Source organism: Podarcis tiliguerta (genome assembly GCF_965153285.1).
Source record: "Podarcis tiliguerta genome assembly, chromosome: 3".
NCBI classification, from domain to species: domain Eukaryota; kingdom Metazoa; phylum Chordata; class Lepidosauria; order Squamata; family Lacertidae; genus Podarcis; species Podarcis tiliguerta.
Genome location: NC_139536.1, coordinates 67,278,363 through 67,297,097, shown reverse-complemented (window position 1 = coordinate 67,297,097; position 18,735 = coordinate 67,278,363). Strand labels below are relative to the sequence as shown.

Here is an 18,735-nt window from a genome sequence, read left to right as displayed (position 1 = left end):
ACCTCTCGCTTGATTTCAGGTTTTCCCATGTCTATAGCATTCACCTGTAACAAAATAGCCTCCCAGCTCTAGATCCAGCTTATTGGGCCATTTGAAAACTTTTACTGAAAAGTGTGAAAGTAACCATTGTTTTCTTTTTACAGTGTCTAGGCTGAATTGCCTGCACTGTAAAGCATCTCACTGCTTTATGGAATGTTTTGTTTCCTGTGCTTGGAATGCAGCTTGAAATCCTATCTTGTGTTTGTGTATCTTGCATTTGAACTTGGTTAAAAAGAAGAAGAAGAAGTTTGGTATATACTTTCACGCTAAGTGCCTCGTTGGCTGCCTCTTTCAAAATAGAGATAATGCAGTAGATTGCATTTTCTCCTGTGCCACATCTTACAACTCTGTATTTTCAGTTAAAGTATTTTGTATTGTATTTGTCCATAGAGATTATGGCTTTTCAAGACCGGGGCATGTTGTTTTATGCCTATGATGATGATTTTTCAGAGAATGCTGCTGAGGAATGGGGAGCCTCAGGCTCAGGGGCCAAATTATGCCCTCCAGGCTCTTTATCTGACTCCTCCCATACAACGCCTCCTTCCCAAGCCACTCTCCCTCTCTCCAGGCCATGCCCCTCACCTGCCCTGCTCCATACTCTCCCCAAGTGCTTTTGCCTGGCTGGAATGTGTCCTTGATGATGCCGTAGCATGGACAGACATGCAAAAACCTTAACTTATAAGTGGCTGGATTGCAGTCGCTGTACGGGTTTAAGAGTCTCATTTGTTGCCCCACTCACCTTTGTTTCTGGCCCTACCCATCATTGGCATATAGCCCCATCATGGTACATGGCCATGAGGAAATGCAGTTCTTGGGCTGAATAAGGTTCCCCATTCCTGCTTAATTATGATGATCCTAAACACATTAATAAGCCCCTTTAAACACACTAGGATTTGCCTCTGGATAAATGTACATAGGACTACAAGAATATGCTTTATTTCAGTGGAAGATGAGAATTAGAGGAGCAAGCCAAAGGCCTCTGTGGAAGAGGTGTGCAGTATCTTCAGCAGAGCTTAAAACAGAGTGGGAGATGAGCAGTTGGGAAGGAGGAGCAACATGGACACAAACACACAGTTCTCCCCTAATTGTTCCTACCTACTTTGATGGATGTTAGTGGACTGTGAATGTTCCCATAAAGAAATTGGGAATGGCCACAGACTATAAATAATTGGAAATCCCACCAGAAAGTGCAAATAGGAAAGCTGGCATGATTGACCCGAGGCTTTTATGTTGCACAAGGCCTGATCAAGATATTACTTTTATAAGATCCTGCTGCAACCTAGATTAAAAAGTAAGCACAGGTTAAGTGTCTTCTGTATGAAAGTTGTCTATCCCACATGCTAAGGACTCGGAGAAGATGTTGCATTTTCTTATGAATGTGCTAGCATAACCCCACTGATTTCAAAGTTCTAGGGAAGCGCAGGGTCTGTTTTGTTTTGAAAGCTCTTTTTTATCACAGAGGGATTCATTGGAGTAAATGGAATGCTTCACATCTGGGTTTTTCATAAAATTTTATTGGCAGTTTCAGTGGTTCATCTGTGTATTTGGGCTCTCTTGATTTCCACTGTGATGGTGCTGGCACTAAAGATGTTATCTCAAGTATAAAGGAACCCCCCATCATGTTCAAGTATTCTCTAAAGCAAAATCTGCAACACAATAATATTTTCAGTTCTGTGTGACGTCACTGAATCGTCACACAGAAATGGCAGAAATGTATTTCTGCCAGGAAAAGCACGTAACATATATAAAAGTTAAGAGAATTTGTTATGGTGCAGCTCAATGTTACAGTATTGGCCTGAATATAAGCCTCACTTTTTTCCCAAAATTCTGACCTTGAAAATTTAAAGTGCAGCTTAAATTCGTGACCTTACAAAAATTGGCTTTTACGATATCGCTGCTGAAACAGACAGTAAAATGGAACAGGTTTGAGTGCCTGCAGAATTTTAAGGGAGCGGCTTATATTGTCTTTTATTTTATCCCCCCCCCCCTTGATTTTTAAGGGTGCAGCTTATATACGGGTGTGGCTTATATTCAGGCCAATACGGTAATTTTAATTTGTATTGGGCACTATCCAGTACTGTGCAATTTCAGCTGCCTTGTTCTGTCCTCTCCTTGTTCTGTCCTCTCCTACATTCAGCTTTTGTTTACAAAGGCTAAGCAGAAAATGGAACAATGTCTCTCACAACAGGAAAATGATGATTTTTTAGAATTATTTTCAGAAGTTGCAATCTCCTTCAGCACCTCTTTTCCTTTTATAACTGTTTTGAAAACTGTTTCTATCTGCTGTATTTTTATAATTTCAATTGTTGTATAACCACTATAGCATTAGAAATATTTATAAATAATCCATTAGAAATAAATATAAATAAATCTGGTAGCAGACTAGGTAAAAGAAAAGATAAGGGAAACTATATTCTAAAAATGATAAAATTAAGAGATTTGTTTAAAAAAGATGGGAGCATTGATTCTAAAAATTAATCTGTGCCTGTCTTTTATTAAGTATAATGTAATAACTTTAACAGTTGTACATTTTAACTGGTTGTAAACAGAGCTCCTATCCCTAAATGATTTATATATCATCCTGGCATTTGCTGTATGACGTTTCTACAAATATCATGGAAATATTATTATATTGCATGCTTGGAAGCACTGAAAGATAAACATTTTATGAATAGTTTGCTGTCAGGTGACTCCCTAGGAGGAAAATATTCACAGATGTTGCCTGTTGTGTAGTGATATTTTCAATACATTTTAAAGCCTGTTCAAGAACTCAGTGACATAATTTGAGTCTGATGCAAGGCCATATTTGAACTTTCACTTAAAGGAATTGAAAGGAGCTCTCTTAAACTTTCATTGTATTGCAGCTAGTAAACCACTCTTTTATAAGCTATGGTCTGCATGCACTATTCGTTTTGGTGCACCATTGGTGGAATTCAAGTGCACAGTGCAGATGGATTAATTTGAAAGAGCCATTTCACACTGTACTTAGGCTTGTACTGTATCTGTTATTCAGAACTGCATCATTTTCTGTTAAAAATGCAGAAAGTGAGAAATGCATCCCTAAGCATGCATTGGGTGTGTGCCTAGAAGCTGTAGCCAGTCAGAGTTCCTTGGTGTGTATCTCTGAATGTTTATGAACCTGCATCTGCTCTTCATACATCACATATTTACTGTGGAAGAAAAGACCAGTATGGCCCTATTTAGTAATTGCCAAGGTATTTCTGAAGAGAGAGGCTGTTGGCAGTAGAACTTCTGCTTTCCATGTAGAAAGCCTCTGGTTAAATCCCTGGCGTGTCCAGGTGGAGGGGGAGAGAATGCCCCCAGTTCAAAACCATGGAGAGCTGCTGCTACTCGGTGTAGATACTACTGAGATAGATGGACCCATGGCCAGACTTTGGAATGTACTTTCTGAAGTTCTTAAGAAACCGGCCAAAACGAGTGCTTAAAAAGCCAACAACTTTATTGCGAAGATCAGCCAAGAACATCCGCACTCACATAGCTGCCTCGATTCTGGAGCTCCTGTGGTTAGCAGGTAAAACTCCGCATCACTTGGTTACTGTGAAGTGTGTGATATATAAAGCAACACTTGACTAGAGTTGTGAACCACCCTACTTCCAACTAGGATTGGAAGAGTGCTGATTCCTTAACAATTTTAGCCACATGTCATCATCTCTGATTTAATGTTTTTAAGTATGATAGCTGCAATCAACCCCCTCTCCATTTTCTCTTGCTTTTTATTGAAGTCAGTGAAATTGCACCAGGATAAATAGGTTGTAGATCTGTATTATGTTACCAGATAGTGAATGAATAACATTTTGTCAACTGTGTAGGCTTCTAGTGTGGTTTTGAAAGTACATAGTGCCTCTTCTCAGTGGGTTGTACTATCCAATTTAAGTTACACTCAAATAGGTCCATTAGTAATAATGGATGTAAGTTAGTCATGTCAATTTCAGTAGGTCTATTTTGAGTATGACTTAATTGGATTTAACCCAGCTTTAATAAAAGTTAACATTGGTAGCAATTGTTTAGATTTTGTTTTCAGAGCTTGAATTTATTCTTAGCTAATCCCCCCATCAAGTGCTCTAGAAAATTTCTAATCTCCTTCCTTCAAAGGATTAAAGGAAAGTTTAGCATTATACTGATTCATGATGAAACAATAAATTTAAGAGATTCCATTCTTTGTCTTTCAAGGCAAGCCTGTAAGTTGGTATATTGAGTCCAAGCAAGGATTCTGATACTTGCATAGTTATCTACTTGTATATCACCAGTGCATGATAGTACTTTTCAAAACAAGAATTATTTAAATCCAATACAGTCTTTTTCTCTCCCCCCCCATGTTATTCCTGAAGAAGAGTTTTTTGCTCTTCTGCTTCTGTTTTTTCAGTTGTGAAACTTTTGCATAAGTTCTTCTTTCCGTAAAATCACTGATTTTCTTCCCCACCACAAAATTGAATAATTTCCTTTACTGAAGAATCTCTGTGTTTGAAACACATTGGGAAACACAGAAATGAACTAGTCAATAATTTGTTTGTATGTCCATTGGTTTTTCCTTTTAGTTCTATTCTTTGAAAAGCTGGCCATACCCAGCCAATACCTTTGTGAAAGGTGTTAGAATGATTGCCAGTTTCAGGGTCTGTCCGGGCAAATTTTTGAGGTCACTTTTTTATTTCATTTCACTATTGAACCTTGATGTCGTTGCAGGAATATTCATGTATTTCAGATTCAGTTGTGCAGCCTCCTCAGCTGAACATTGAAAGAACAGGCTTCTCCTTAACTGGATTTGGGGAAGAAGTACATATATTTGATCAAAACATAGCAGGGTCACTGCTAAAATGTACTTCTGGGCACACCCTATTAGTAGGGAATGATTTTTTAAAAAGCCAGTCAGAATGCATCATTTGGATTGGTTCAGACAATCCAAAAGAACTTCCACATCACACATGTGCTAATCTTTTAACATGCCCCAAGACTTGGTTTTTTTTTTTTGTGTTTTTTTTTTTTGCTGCAACAGGCTAGAAATGGTTTCATATAGCAGATGTTTCATGACCTTCAGGGAAGTAAGATAAATTTGGCATACAAAACATACCTTTGAATGAATGCATTGTGGCTTTTGTTCAACAGATTAATCTTAACAAACATCTGGCCTAGCCTAAAATATGCCTGACTTCAGGCTGCTGGCAGCTAGTGTTACTTTGATATGTTTCAGGCAAAGATTGGCTAGTCAGTCTTGGACCCAATCCATCGGAGACTGCCACTAGAAACTGATCTAATGGCTGACAGATTTCTGAAGTCCCATGCTGCCAAAATGATTCACCAGACACGTAGGTAGCATCTCTATATGGGATCCTGTAAGCTTGGTGTTTAGATATTCTGACAGAAGATCTTCAGGAGTTGTATAAACCAGAAGAGGTTCTGCAAAGAAAACTATTAATTCCCAACAAACAAAATTCAAACTGAAGTCAGTCTTCCTGCATTTAATAGTTTCTCTTTGGACTCAAGCTGGTGAGTCATTTATCTAAAGTGGAAACATGTGCAGATAAAGTTTGCTTATGATAAGGGCTATCTATTTCTATCTTTGAGCTGTTCTATACAGAAAAACACAAGGAAGATGGAGCGAGCTTGTTTTCTTAAAAAAAAAATATTATTGTTATGAAATTGTACACATGAATCTTGAAACATGACATAACTAATAAGAAATGGATCACGGGGGAGTAAAACACTAAACATTATTTTACTTTTTTTTTTTTTACATTATTTCACATAATAATGAAGTCATTACAGTAAATCAGTAAAATGGTTTTTTCCAATGAATCACCTTATTGGATGACATCAATTCCACCACATGGCTAAACTGGCTTGCTTCATAACAGCAACTTAAATTCAGAATGCCCCAGCTGCCAACTGGGTATAATAAATACTTTTTAATATGTGATCGGTCTGATTGAAATAGAAAATTGCTAAGTCCCCCTCCCCCCCATTTCTTCAGATGAGCAGGTATGCAGAATGGCAGCATCTGGAACAAAAGAAGTAACTGCAGTACAATCATCATTTTAGAAGCAGCCAGTTGGTCCATAATGAAGTGTCTCAATTTATGACAACATATTCTATTCATATTTATACCTTTCCAAACCATACTAGAATTAGACTGATACAACTTGTATGATTTGTACAATATGCATGATTTGTATCCCTAGACATTTAAGCAAGCTTGTTTTTCTCCTGCTCCAGAGCAGGCACCCCCCACCTGCAGCTCTCCAAATGTTTTGGCCTACAACTCCCATGATCCCTAGCTAACAGGACCAGTGGTCAGGGATGATGGGAATTGTAGTCCAAAACATCTGGAGGGCCGACGGTTGGGGATGCCTGCTCCAGAGGATAGGTCCCAAACCAAGGGATTCAACTTAAAATAAAGGTGATTCTGAGTAAACATTATAAAGAACTTTCTAACAGTAAGAGCTGTTCAGCAGTGCAATGGACTACCTTGGAAGGTGGTAGACTCTCCTTCCTTGGAGGTTTAAAAGCAGAGATTGGGTGGTCATCTGTCATGGATGCTTTAGCTGAGATTCCTGCATTGCAAAGAGTTGAACTAAATGGCCCTTGCCGTCCCTTTCAGCTCTACAGTACTATGAATTGTACACAATTTCAACAAAATTCAGAAGTGGGTTGTGTGCTTTAGTGTTTCCCCTTTCCAAAAATTCCTGTGGTATAAATTCCACAATAAAAACCACAATGTGTACAGCTGGAAAGCTCAAATTCTTTATTAAATATCCCACAAAGTCTTTGGATAGTGGTTTTCTCCCCCCCCCCTTTTTTTCCCTAAAAAAAAAGCCTACTGACAGTGTTCTTTTTAAAAAAGCTTGACAGAGCCATAATGATTCAATAAAGCCCAATTAATTTATTGAATTCCATGTAGATGTGTGCCCCCACCCCAAGGGTAGAAGTCAAAGCATGTCACGGTTTCTGGGAAGTTTATCTACATGTCCCTAGAGGAAGTGCTTTAGTTGCAATGAATGTAGAGGAGAGAAAAACACTTTGAGTACAATGTGGACAGAGCAAAGTTGATCAGCAGGCTGACCAGTGTTCCCAAGCTCAGTGGCTTTGAAGACACAATGTAAAAACTCCCTGGAATTTGTGTAGGCTTGTCCATAGAAATGAGTTTAGTGTCTTGGAGTACCATCCAAAAAAATGGGGGTGGGGGAAGCTTAATGTTTTCAGATGGAATTTACATGTCTCTGGTGGAAATGCATGGAGATCTGGCTTCAGAATCAAAGCTCTTAGGATAAGTAATAGCATTACTTTAGGTTGCTGTTTTGGGAATTTGATATGAAAACAAAAGACAGACTATAGGCTGAGAGAGGAAAAGGTTCAAAAACTGAGAGAGGAGAATTGCAGCAACCAAATCTGAAATGACAGCTGAGGCCTTGTATGTGAAAGGAGGGTGTTGATGGAAAGGGAAACAAAGGCAGAAGTCGGCAATCCATCTCTGTTTTGATCCAGCAGTTGCTAGATGGCTGTAGGTCACTTGTCTACCAAGGATCAAAGGTTGTGCATCACTAACTGACTCTCAGCTGCTACAGGATATTTAACATGTTGAATTTTAATATAGGATTTGTTGCCTCTCCTACTTCCTCCCATTCTTCTCTTTACCTCTCTGTCCTAATGTGTTATTAAGTACGCCCAGGTGAGGATTCAGGAACTGGAGTGTTAGTTTGTTTAAATATTGATATACTCCTACATCATAGAAATATATCACAGCAGTTTGCAACAATATAAAGCCATAAAACCATACAGTAATATCATAAATAATTAAAAACAAGTTAAAATTAAAAGAATTGAAAACAAACATCAGCACACCATTGTGGGCATGTACTCTTTAATTGCCTGCAAAGGCCTGGCAGAATAGAAAAGTTTTCAGCAGGCGTTTATAAGTTGGCACGGAAGGTGCCTGCTGAATCTCTGCTGGCAGGGTGTTCCAGAACACAGAATGGGGATAGACCAGGGGCTTCTCAGAGCAGAGGCATTCACACATTGGGAAGCGCCATACCACAGTGGGAGAGCATCATAAATGGTCCCCAGAATCTCCAGGTAGGGCTGGGGGAGACATCTGTTGGGAAACCTGGAGAGCTCAGTGTAGACAATACTGAACTTGATGGACTCAGTATAAGTCAGCTTCCAATGTTCCTATTTTATTCAAAGCACTTTCATACTGAAAATGTTCCCTCTGCACTCTACCAGAAACTCTAAAGAATGCTAGTTCTATCACACTATTATTTATCAGACCGCTCCTCTCTGATTTTGTTGTAGGGACAGCAGTGGGAAATGGTTAAGTGTTCATTCATTCACGTATTTTAAGCCATGATAGGCGAACACTAGTTAAGTATTAAAAAAAAAAGTTTTCCAGGCACTTTTTTTCACTCTTAAAGGAAATGTCTACTTTGTATATTGCTAAGGATGGTGGTACCAAAGTTGCTTTTCCACATTGCAAAAGCCAATGTCCAACGTAACACAAACCAAACCTGAGTCCCAGATTTATTGAACAGAGTGAAATTTCTCCCAGTTGTGGCTTGCATGTGTCTATCAAGTCTTCATCTTTACTTTCTGCCTCTGTAGGGCCGCAGTTTTGGCAAAATCAAAGTACAGAAAACAAGCAATTAATGCCACACTAAATGCAGAGTTTATTGGGGATAACTTGGTGAGGTTTTAAATATTTGCCTCTTGATAAACATGGGATAGCTCTGGGCAGCCGTTCATTAAAAATGTGGAACAGTTCGACTTTAGCTAGAGGTTGCTAACATGGGCTGCCTTTTGAGCCATTGCCTTTTGTGAAGTAAACTGCAAGGGAATAGCAGTGTAAATTAAGAGTGTGGCAGACAGACAGATACTGACATGAAGGTCCAGTGATATTTAATATGTTCAGAGTTTAATCCAAGATTAAATGTTTGAAGTTCATTTGAGTTTCTGCAATTAGAGAAGCCTTTGTGGGAGGAAGGGGGAGGGTAACCACCCAAAAACTTTCTCAGTAGATGTAATGTTTTGGTAAGGCTGTGCTTAGCACTGTTCCTTTCAGCTTGATTCCAGTGATCCCATAGTACATTTTTGACGGCAACTAAATGACTCCACAGTGTGAATGTGTAAATAGGTCCTTTTAAATCACCAATGGTCTGGCATAATCAGTGGTTTGCTGTGGTATTTTTCAAAAGCTAGAGTGTTAAAAAGGTTTGTATAGGTATAAAATGTTTGCATTTTATGAAGCATCAGTAGGTTACACAGCTCATATGAAGACTCTGTAACGTTTTTATTGCTTTTTACTTCTATAAACGTTGTAGATTTTAAAGTGTCCACCTAACGTATAAAGGAAACTCATAAACGTTCAGCCATTTATGGGCAGCATTTTCTCTAGGGTTCAGTCACCTCCATCCCACAAACACACATATGGATTTTGCATAATTTCTAGCATCTTAAGTAGGCGGCAGAGCAATTCAACCTTCTGTCAGCACAGGGTTCCAGCCATATGGATATTACCGTATGACTAAAATGAATAGAGATGACCCTTCTCTTGTCTTCCACAGGCTGGTGAAGGATGCACCGTGGGATGAGGTCCCTCTCGCTCACTCTTTGGTTGGATTTGCCACTGCTTATGATTTCTTGTACAACTATCTTAGCAAGTCCCAGCAGGAAAGATTTCTTGAGGTGATTGCCAATGCCTCAGGATACATGTATGAAGCATCATACAGGCGGGGATGGGGATTCCAGTACCTGCACAACCACCAGCCAACCAACTGCGTGGCCTTGCTGGCAGGAAGCCTGGTTCTGATGAATCAAGGTATGTGCTGAACAATGAGAGAGTCATTTTTTTAAAAAAGCATGATTGAATAAGTAGCGTTTTCTAGTTGTGAACAAAAGTTTCAGAAGTTGATACAGTTGCTGGATAATCAACAGCTAGTGCAACCAACTGGAAAGGGTATGTTGGGACCTGCCTCAAGTAGCTGCCTTCCACTTACATTGATTTACAGCGCAGTAATAACTCACTTCTCAGTTACTGAAGTCATCTGGGTTTACTGCCAGGTAGCCGTGATTAGGATTGCAGCTTTAGTTTATTTTCAGGACATTGCCTTGAGAAGTGTTACTGAATAAGCTAGCTGCTTCTTACTCTTTCTTCTTCAGAATGCATTTGCAAGTAATTTATTTATCCTGTATGTTTTGTAAAACAGCTTGAACGGGAAGGATATAACATGTGATATAAGAGAGGGAGAAAAAAATTATCTCTGCCCATTTATTCCACACCCTGCAAAACTGTATAAACCTCCTTTATCATTTGCATATTTTTCTAAACTAAAAAGTCCCAACTGCTTTAGCCTTTCTTTGTGGGGAAGGGTTTCAACCCCTTGATCAATTTGGTCATCTTTTTCTGCTGGTTTCCTGGTTGTTTTTGAGTTGGATAGACCAGAATTGTACATAGTATGATTCCATGAAATCCAGCCACATTAAATATTGATTTAAGTGGTGCATCACATTTCCCTTCCCTCCCTTAATCAACCCTAGCATGGATTTTGCCTTTTTCTCAATTGATCCACACTGAGTTGCATCTTCCTTGAGCTATCCACCACAAACCCATGACCTTTCGTTTAGTCAGTAACTGACAACCACTGGTATTGGCCAGGCATGATCACTTGGCAGAAAACTTGGGCAATACATGTTATCAAAGGCTTGTCTCCTATATATGGATCCAGCTTAATACACCTCACCAGGATGTACGTAACTGCTGCTTGGAGCAGAAGCAGCCAACTCACATAAGTAGGAAGCTGGATCATGCCCCTGGCCTTCACTTGATGTTTTGGAATAATTCATTTTTAATGAAAACTGATATTCAGGGGAAGCTGAATTCTTTGCCACTTTCAGTTTGGATATTTTCATAGAATACTTTCCATCCTGGTCATAAACTAGTATGTGTAATTTTTTATATCTGTGTTTAAAAATGACATTTTATAGATTGTATCTCTATTAGGTATAATATTCTCAATATTACCTTCCAGGTTATCTTCAGGAAGCATACCTGTGGACTAAGCAAGTCCTTGCAATCATGGAAAAGTCTATAGTTCTGCTTCAGGAAGTGACAGATGGATCTCTCTATGAAGGAGTAGCGTATGGCAGCTACACCACCAGATCCCTTTTCCAATACATGTTCCTTGTTCAAAGGCATTTTGACATTAACCACTTTAAACACCCCTGGCTTAAAGAACATTTTGCTTTTATGTACAGGACAGTTCTGCCAGGTAAGCAGCTCGAATCAGCTTCAAAATAAATGACCAATGGGTCTTTAGATAAAGCCCCAAGTTGTGAGATTCTTGTGTACAGTGGCAGGCTGCATGTCAGTATCAAACTGCAGCTCCTCCTGACAGGAGATAAGTGCTGCTGGAGCTGAGCAGCACCAACCAGCTGTCAAGCGATGGACACAGTGCAATCACACCTAAATATCTGTTTCTGCACACATAGAGGATTCTCTGGATCAAAGTGACCCAGAATATTTGGGTTGGATCCAAAAGTGCATTTTTAAATGCAGAAAGCACTTTCTGCTTTTCTTGCCCATTTGCCCATTCAGCTTGCCTCTCCGCCCCCAGGTAGCTAGCAGTGCTGCTGCTGCTGCTAGGAGGCTATTGCTGCACTTCTACCCCACCAGGCAAGGCGTTCCTGCTGAAAAGGGAGTTAATACTGTGGTATGGATCTTCCTGATGCAACTAGACTATGAAGTTGGACCACAATTTATTAAACCAGGCAAACCATCCTTATTAGAATGCCTGCTACAGCACAAGTATTCCCATACGTGCACATATAACTGAGGCAATACCACTTCACAACTTTATGCTGCTGTTGGGTTTGAGATTAACAAAAAAGGGGGTGTCTGTTGAAACTCTTATCTTAAATTGATTGCATGCTAGATAAAACAATATTCAAGAGCATAGTTAAAATCCTGGAAATCTTTAATTCCCAAGGACTCCTTCTGACTTCAGCAGGATGCTCCAATCTCTGTACTCACATATGCAGTGTTGAGTTATGTGCTTACATGGATACATGTCTGATTTTACTTTTCCTCATAGGATTCCAAAGGACAGTTGCTATTGCAGATTCCAACTACAATTGGTTTTATGGACCAGAGAGCCAGTTGGTGTTCCTGGACAAGTTCGTTATGCGCAATGGTAGTGGAAATTGGTTGGCTGATCAGATAAGGAGGAACCGAGTGCTTGAAGGCCCAGGGACACCATCCAAAGGACAGCGTTGGTGCACGCTTCACACTGAATTTCTCTGGTACGAGACAAACAAATCCTAATGCAGAGAGACTTTTGAGGGTCCTCTGCCAATGTATGTAGGAATATTGTACTCTGTTCATGTGCTACCTTGGACAAAAACTGACTGGCATGAAATTAACGTCCTTATGAACTTTGAAATTATGAAAGCAGTATCTAATGAAAACGGAAGAAAAAATTGGCAGTAATTTTGTGCAAACCTCAGCCCCAACCTGCCCCTGCAAAAGAATAATAATCAACTTATGGCACAGAAGAAGCCTTGTGGGGTCTGCCATTGGCTGGAAATTGGGCTCCTGAGTATGTACAAAATTATCTTTTACTGTCAGATCACAGAGGTTTGTAGGTATTATATGCCTCCCATTTCAGCTCAAGAAACAGAGAAGACTACAAACCCCGTGATCCCCAGCAGAAAATGATGTTCATGAATATACTTAGGAGCATCATTTCTATCCAAGGATAGATCCAGCAAGGCTTCTCCTTTGTCTAGTGAGTCTTACTTACTGTGGGATACCTCCTCCTCATTCTTAGAAGTAGCTTTGTTTGTATGTTTTATTAACTTTGGAAAGTGGGAGTCCTTGCTTGGTGGGCTAGTTTGGGGGGACAAATTCCATTTTGAGCAAGATACACATTTAAAGGGGTCTGAACATGCCTTGAAATAGATAAATGCTTCTTTTCTAATGGGAAGTTCACAAATTCTTATTTGGCCCCATCCCCAGTGTCAAGGACTGGAGCTTTTCATGACTGCTCTTCCCTGAATCTTCCTCATCTGAAATATTGCCTTCCCTAGTTGTTTGCAGATATTCTAGATCATGCGAGTTCCTGTAGTGTATGATACTATAATTCCTGCTTATAGATAAGCAAAATCTGCATATAATCAGGACAGTATGCTTCAGCAAGGATGGTTAGAGAATGGAATATTGTTACCTATTAATATTTAACTAATTAAGAATGACTTGATATCTAAGAAAATCAAAAGAGATGAATAATTAATGCCAATTATTGTCATTCTCTTATTTTTATTTTTGGAAAGGTATGATGCAAGCCTGGGTTTAGTACCTCCACCAGACTATGGCATTCCAAAACTGCATTATTTTGAGGACTGGGGAGTTGTAACGTATGGAAGTGCACTGCCGGCTGAAGTCAACAGACCTTTCCTCTCCTTCAAATCAGGAAAACTGGGAGGACGTGCAATATATGATATTGTTCACCAAAATAAATACAAAGACTGGATTAAAGGCTGGAGGAACTTCAATGCTGGCCACGAACACCCAGATCAGAACTCCTTCACTTTTGCCCCCAATGGTGTACCTTTCATAACAGAAGCTCTGTATGGACCAAAATACACATTTTTAAACAATGCACTGATGTTTTCTCCAGCTGTGTCAAAGAGCTGTTTTTACCCCTGGGAAGGGCAAGTTACTGAAGACTGCTCATCAAAGTGGTTGAAATATAAACATGACTTGGCTGCAGATTGCCAAGGGAGAGTGGTTGCTGCTATGGAAAGAAGTGGGATCATCTTCATCAGGGGTGAAGGAGTGGGTGCGTACAACCCCAAACTAAAACTGAAAAGCCTCCAAAGAAACCTGCTACTTATACACCCCCAGCTCCTCTTGCTAGTGGACCAAATACTTATTGACGATGGTAGCCCCTTGGAGACAGTAGCCAGCTTCTTCCACAATGTGGATGTGCCTTTTGAGGAAACAGTTATTGACGATGTCCACGGGGCCTTCATTAGGCAACGAGATGGAATGTACAAGATGTACTGGATGGATGACACTGGCTACAGTGAAAAAGCTGTCATTGCCTCAAGAATGTATCCCAGAGGCTACCCTTACAATGGGACAAACTATGTGAATGTCACGACTCACCTGCGAGCACCAGTCACGAGAGCTGTGTACCTCTTTATTGGGCCTTCCATTGAGGTCCAAAGCTTCAGCGTCCATGGGGATTCTCAGCAATTAGATGTCTTCATAACAACCGATGAGCATGCCTATGCCGTCTATTTATGGACCGGTGAGGATAAAAGCCGCTCTGTCTTTGCACAAGTTATTGCAGACCGCCATAAAGTTCTGTTTGACCAAGCCTCAGCTATTACCAGCCCCCCGGTATCAGAAGTCAGAGACTACATGGGGATAGTAGAAAAGAACATTCAGCATTTCAAGCCTGTCTTCCAGCAGCTAGAGAAACAGATACTTTCCCGTGTGCGGAACACAGACAGCTTCAGAAAGACAGCTGAGCGCCTGCTGCGGTTTTCAGATAAAAGGCAGACGGAGGAGGCCATTGACAGGATATTTGCAATCTCGCAACAGCAGCAGCAGCAGCAGCAGCAGCAAGGCAAAGCAAAGAAGAACAGAAAGATGGCTAAAGGCTATAAGTACGTTGATGCTGGTCCCGACATTTTTGCACAGATTGAAGTGAATGAAAGAAAGGTTCGACAGAAGGCGCAGACTTTGGCTCAGAAAGAATTGCCTGTGGATGAAGATGAGGAAATGAAAGATCTTCTTGATTTTGCAGATATTACATATGGGAAACACAAGGACAGTGTGTTATTCAAAGGCCGATCTGGTCTTGCACAGATGCTGGCAACTGCTCGAAGCAGTGCTCCTTCGATGTCAGCATCTTACACCCGCCTCTTCCTCATTCTGAACATTGTCATTTTCTTTGTCATGCTAGCCATGCAACTCACTTGGTTCCAGAAAGCCAAGAGCCTGCATAGCCAAAGATGTCTTTATGCGATCTTGCTAATTGACAGCTGTATATTATTGTGGCTGTATTCCTCTTGTTCTCAGTCACAATGCTAGCAATAAAAACCCCAGTGATTGCTACTTGACCATTCTGTGATTAGATATGTCTATGCAAAGCATTAAGCCAAATAGGGCCAGAGTATATTTTGTTCATCTTCTGACACATTCCAGAAACCCTTGTGGGATTATTGAATTATTGTAGTCAGAGAAGATAAAGTTAATGGGCATTGGGGCACTGAACACATATCTCAAAGTACCACCTAGATATGGGTCAAGTTGCATTTGTCCTAAGAATGAATGTTACATGTCCTTGTTCTGAACTCAATATGTGGCATTACATTTCCTTCTTCAATAGAGAAATTATATCTCTCAGATGAGTTGTTCCATAACTTTTGTGAAGTTTTTAAATTATGTAACTATTTTAACAGTCCCCCAAACTGGTTGTTCACACATGCAGCAAGGTTTTTAGCCAAAGTATTTCATCCTTTCTGTCTAGCCAGAGATAATTATATGAAGGGAGGGTGACGAGAAGTGCTATTGATTATTTGTTGCGTCTTACCTGTCTTAAAAAGCAGGCACTACTGTATAGCACTTCCTGTCAGTATCACTATCATTTTCTCTCTATCGCCAGTAATAGAAAGTGCTGCTTGCCTTGCCCCCACCTCCAGTCAAGACTATGCAAGATCCTTCTTCCAATCTTTGTAAGCAGAATGCCAGTTTGGGCTAACTAACAGCTCCTGGAGCATCAAGACCCTAAAGTGTGTGAAAGCTTAAATGGGAAATTATGACACCATAAGCCAAATGCTGTCATTTCTCCTTTTCCCCATTTATGCTGGAAGGAAAGAGCAGCGAGCTCATGTTATTTGGTCAGTGCAATGCAGAGGCAGCTGGGCCCATAAATAAAATCTTGAATGAGACAACTAAGGTATCTTTGCGTTGGCACACGCTTGCATTTTCATCACTTAACGCCTGCCTAATTGAGGGATGATTCATATGTTGTAACATACACAACAAGCCATCAATAATTTTGTAAGATCCTCTCAAGTGAAGGCTTAGCCACACTTCTTCTTGTCCTGTTGCTTTCCCCCCAGGGAAAACTCTTTGGTGCTCAATCAGAGCACACAGCAATTTGGGTTTTCTCTGGATTGGCGTTTGCTTTGACTTAGCACTAAAGAGCAGGGCAAGGGAAAAACCCCTCGAACGTTTGCCTAGAAAGTGCAAGTCAAGTGAATAACCGCTCAGACCTGTGCTTTCTAGACACAAAATTGTGGACGAGCCCTGAGTTTCACTAGTGTCAGTTCACATAATCTGTTGCCAGTCACCAAATGTTTCATGTTCAAGTAGATGACCCTCACGGCCCCTTCTATCTCTACAATGACATGATTTTATATGAGCCAGAGCTTAGCTTTCCTGGAGAAGCCAGGGGAACGCATTAGGTAACTGGGGGAAAGGGAACAGGGGTGCTCATGATGGGTGCTCAGCCCCATCTATACCAAAGTGCTATCCAGTTGGGAATGTTTTTATTGGGAGTGTGGGTGAAATGTATAGGATAATGTACATTTTTGTGGAATTATTTCTAGGTGGGATTCTAGATGCCATAGACATCTAGTTGACCACTGTGAATAGATGCTGGACTAGATGGGCCTTTGGTCTGATCCAGCAGAGTTCTTTATATGTTCTTAGCAGTCTTTCTGTGGGGAAACTTTCTGAGATTAACTGATTGATGAGGCCCTTGCTCCTCCCAGTTTTTAGGATATTGGCCCTGTATGTATCTAGAAGTTCCCGAAACAAGAAAAGACATCGCTTCTGCAATTAATGAATGTGCCTCTCTTGCATGCAGGAATCGTGGGGATGATATTTAAATCCAAGGCATTTGAAAATGAAGATGAGTTGAGGAAATGGTTTTTATTGTACACATTGAAGAATATACAGTACTTTTTCCAAATGCATTTTGCTAAATAAAGAGATTATAAATGTCTGTGGTATCTCAAACTTTTGCTTGATTTTTCTTCTTTTGTTGTGCATCCATACAATAAGGAACATCTGATTTCTTATTTTATGCACATTGACCTCACATAATGTTGTTCAAGATAGAAGAAAACTTCCAACAGCTTTTGCTTTTTAAAAAACCCGAATTTTTATTTTTAAAAAAAGACTTATTTTTTAAAAAAATCTCTCATAGCTGTGCAATAGTATTTGAATATGTCTGGGGAAGTTTCCATTGAACTGTACAATTTGTCTTTCCTCCCATGGTTCTAGTCTCCTTTGCTCTTACTGTTCTCCAGCTTTTGCCCTTGTAAAAATCATTTTTGGAAACTTAAGAGTGGATACAAAATAATTATGCACTAATGCTCCAATTCTGCAGGGGTGGAGGAAGGAGAGAAATCCCAAAGCACTTCTTCCACCTTATCCACTTCCCTGCTGGGCTGTGATTTATACAGCACCAGTTCCTGAGTCAATGTAACGTTTTCTTTTGTTTGGGGGTATGTTGGGGCCTGGAAACACTTTGGATCCAAGCTTCCTCCGGTCCTCTACTAATAGGCACCCTTTTTGGCCCTACCAATGTCTGAGCTCCAACACCAGCAGGACCAGGGTCATGGAGATTTCTTTAGTCAGGGGAAGAGTTAAACATTGGATCTCTGTCTCTCAGGTCAGAAATTCCTAGTACCATTTGGCCCCTGTGGTGCCCTCCCATGGGCCATAGGATCTCAACCTAAACTGAATATATGCATATTTGTTTAATGGAAACAAATTTGGGCATTTATAAAAAGAACCTTTGGATAGACAGCACTGCTCAGTGTATTAGTTCTGAAGAATCGGTCAACTTGTGTATTATGAAAAACAATCAAATGACATTTCTTGAGGATATATGAATGATATGTTTAAAACTCTAGAGGGCCATCATGAAGACTTCTGTTGGTAATTGATTTATCAGGTGAACAGCCATCCATACTGTTAAAATGAGGTCAGTGCATTACAAAAGCGAGAATAGAAAAGCAGATGTAGATAGGTTGAAAGCAGGAGTTTAAAGAAGGCATGTTGGAAAATACTATTCAAGGATGCCAGCAGATGAAGTTTTATTTTATATTTCAACAGACGTGTAGGATGCTATATGCTGACCACATTCTCTGATGCTATTTTTGAACTAGTGCACAAACAACATGACTGTGATTCACATCCCACTTCAGCCATTAATCACAAGACAAAGTTGGCCGTGTCACGATCACTCAGCCGTGAGTTCTTACTGTAAATGTAACTATGCAAATAATCATTTATACTGCATAGCTATTATTTATTGAATTTATACCCTGCCCTTCCCAGGAGATAAGTAAATGAGGTATTGAGATTTACTTGCTTCAGCTTTAGGGTGGATTTGGAGTAAGAAATTAAGGATGGCTCTAAGACTAGCAGCATCTAGGTTCTAAATTTTGCGGGCAAGTAAGATCTCATAACTTCTAGATTTTGCAGACAAGATATGGGAGCAGATGCTTTTGTCCTTAGGAAATTTGATAGCTGTTCAAACAAACTTCTCTGTTAGCAAAAATATTCAGCATGCATATTCTTCCAAACTGTGTCAGTAAGGCATTGGAGTATTGGCCTCCCACACTATGGTAGCGTTTCTTGTCATTTGGCAAGGTTCAGTTGTAAAT

At 40.1% G+C, this 18,735-nt stretch overlaps 1 protein-coding gene across 3 annotated transcripts in view; it reads left to right on the top strand.

The window, feature by feature from the left end:
• The window catches only part of NT5DC1 (5'-nucleotidase domain containing 1), a 141,964-nt gene extending 124,901 nt beyond the window's left edge, over positions 1-17,063 (top strand). For all 3 annotated transcript variants that reach the window (XM_083433666.1, XM_083433665.1, XM_083433664.1), the window contains 4 exons: positions 9,609-9,862; positions 11,073-11,312; positions 12,135-12,342; positions 13,372-17,063. In XM_083433666.1, coding sequence (XP_083289792.1) covers positions 9,609-9,862; positions 11,073-11,312; positions 12,135-12,342; positions 13,372-15,142 — 2,473 coding nt within the window. In that variant the 3' untranslated portion in view covers positions 15,143-17,063. The remainder of the gene's footprint in view (positions 1-9,608; positions 9,863-11,072; positions 11,313-12,134; positions 12,343-13,371) is intronic.
• Positions 17,064-18,735: the final 1,672 nt, after the last annotated feature.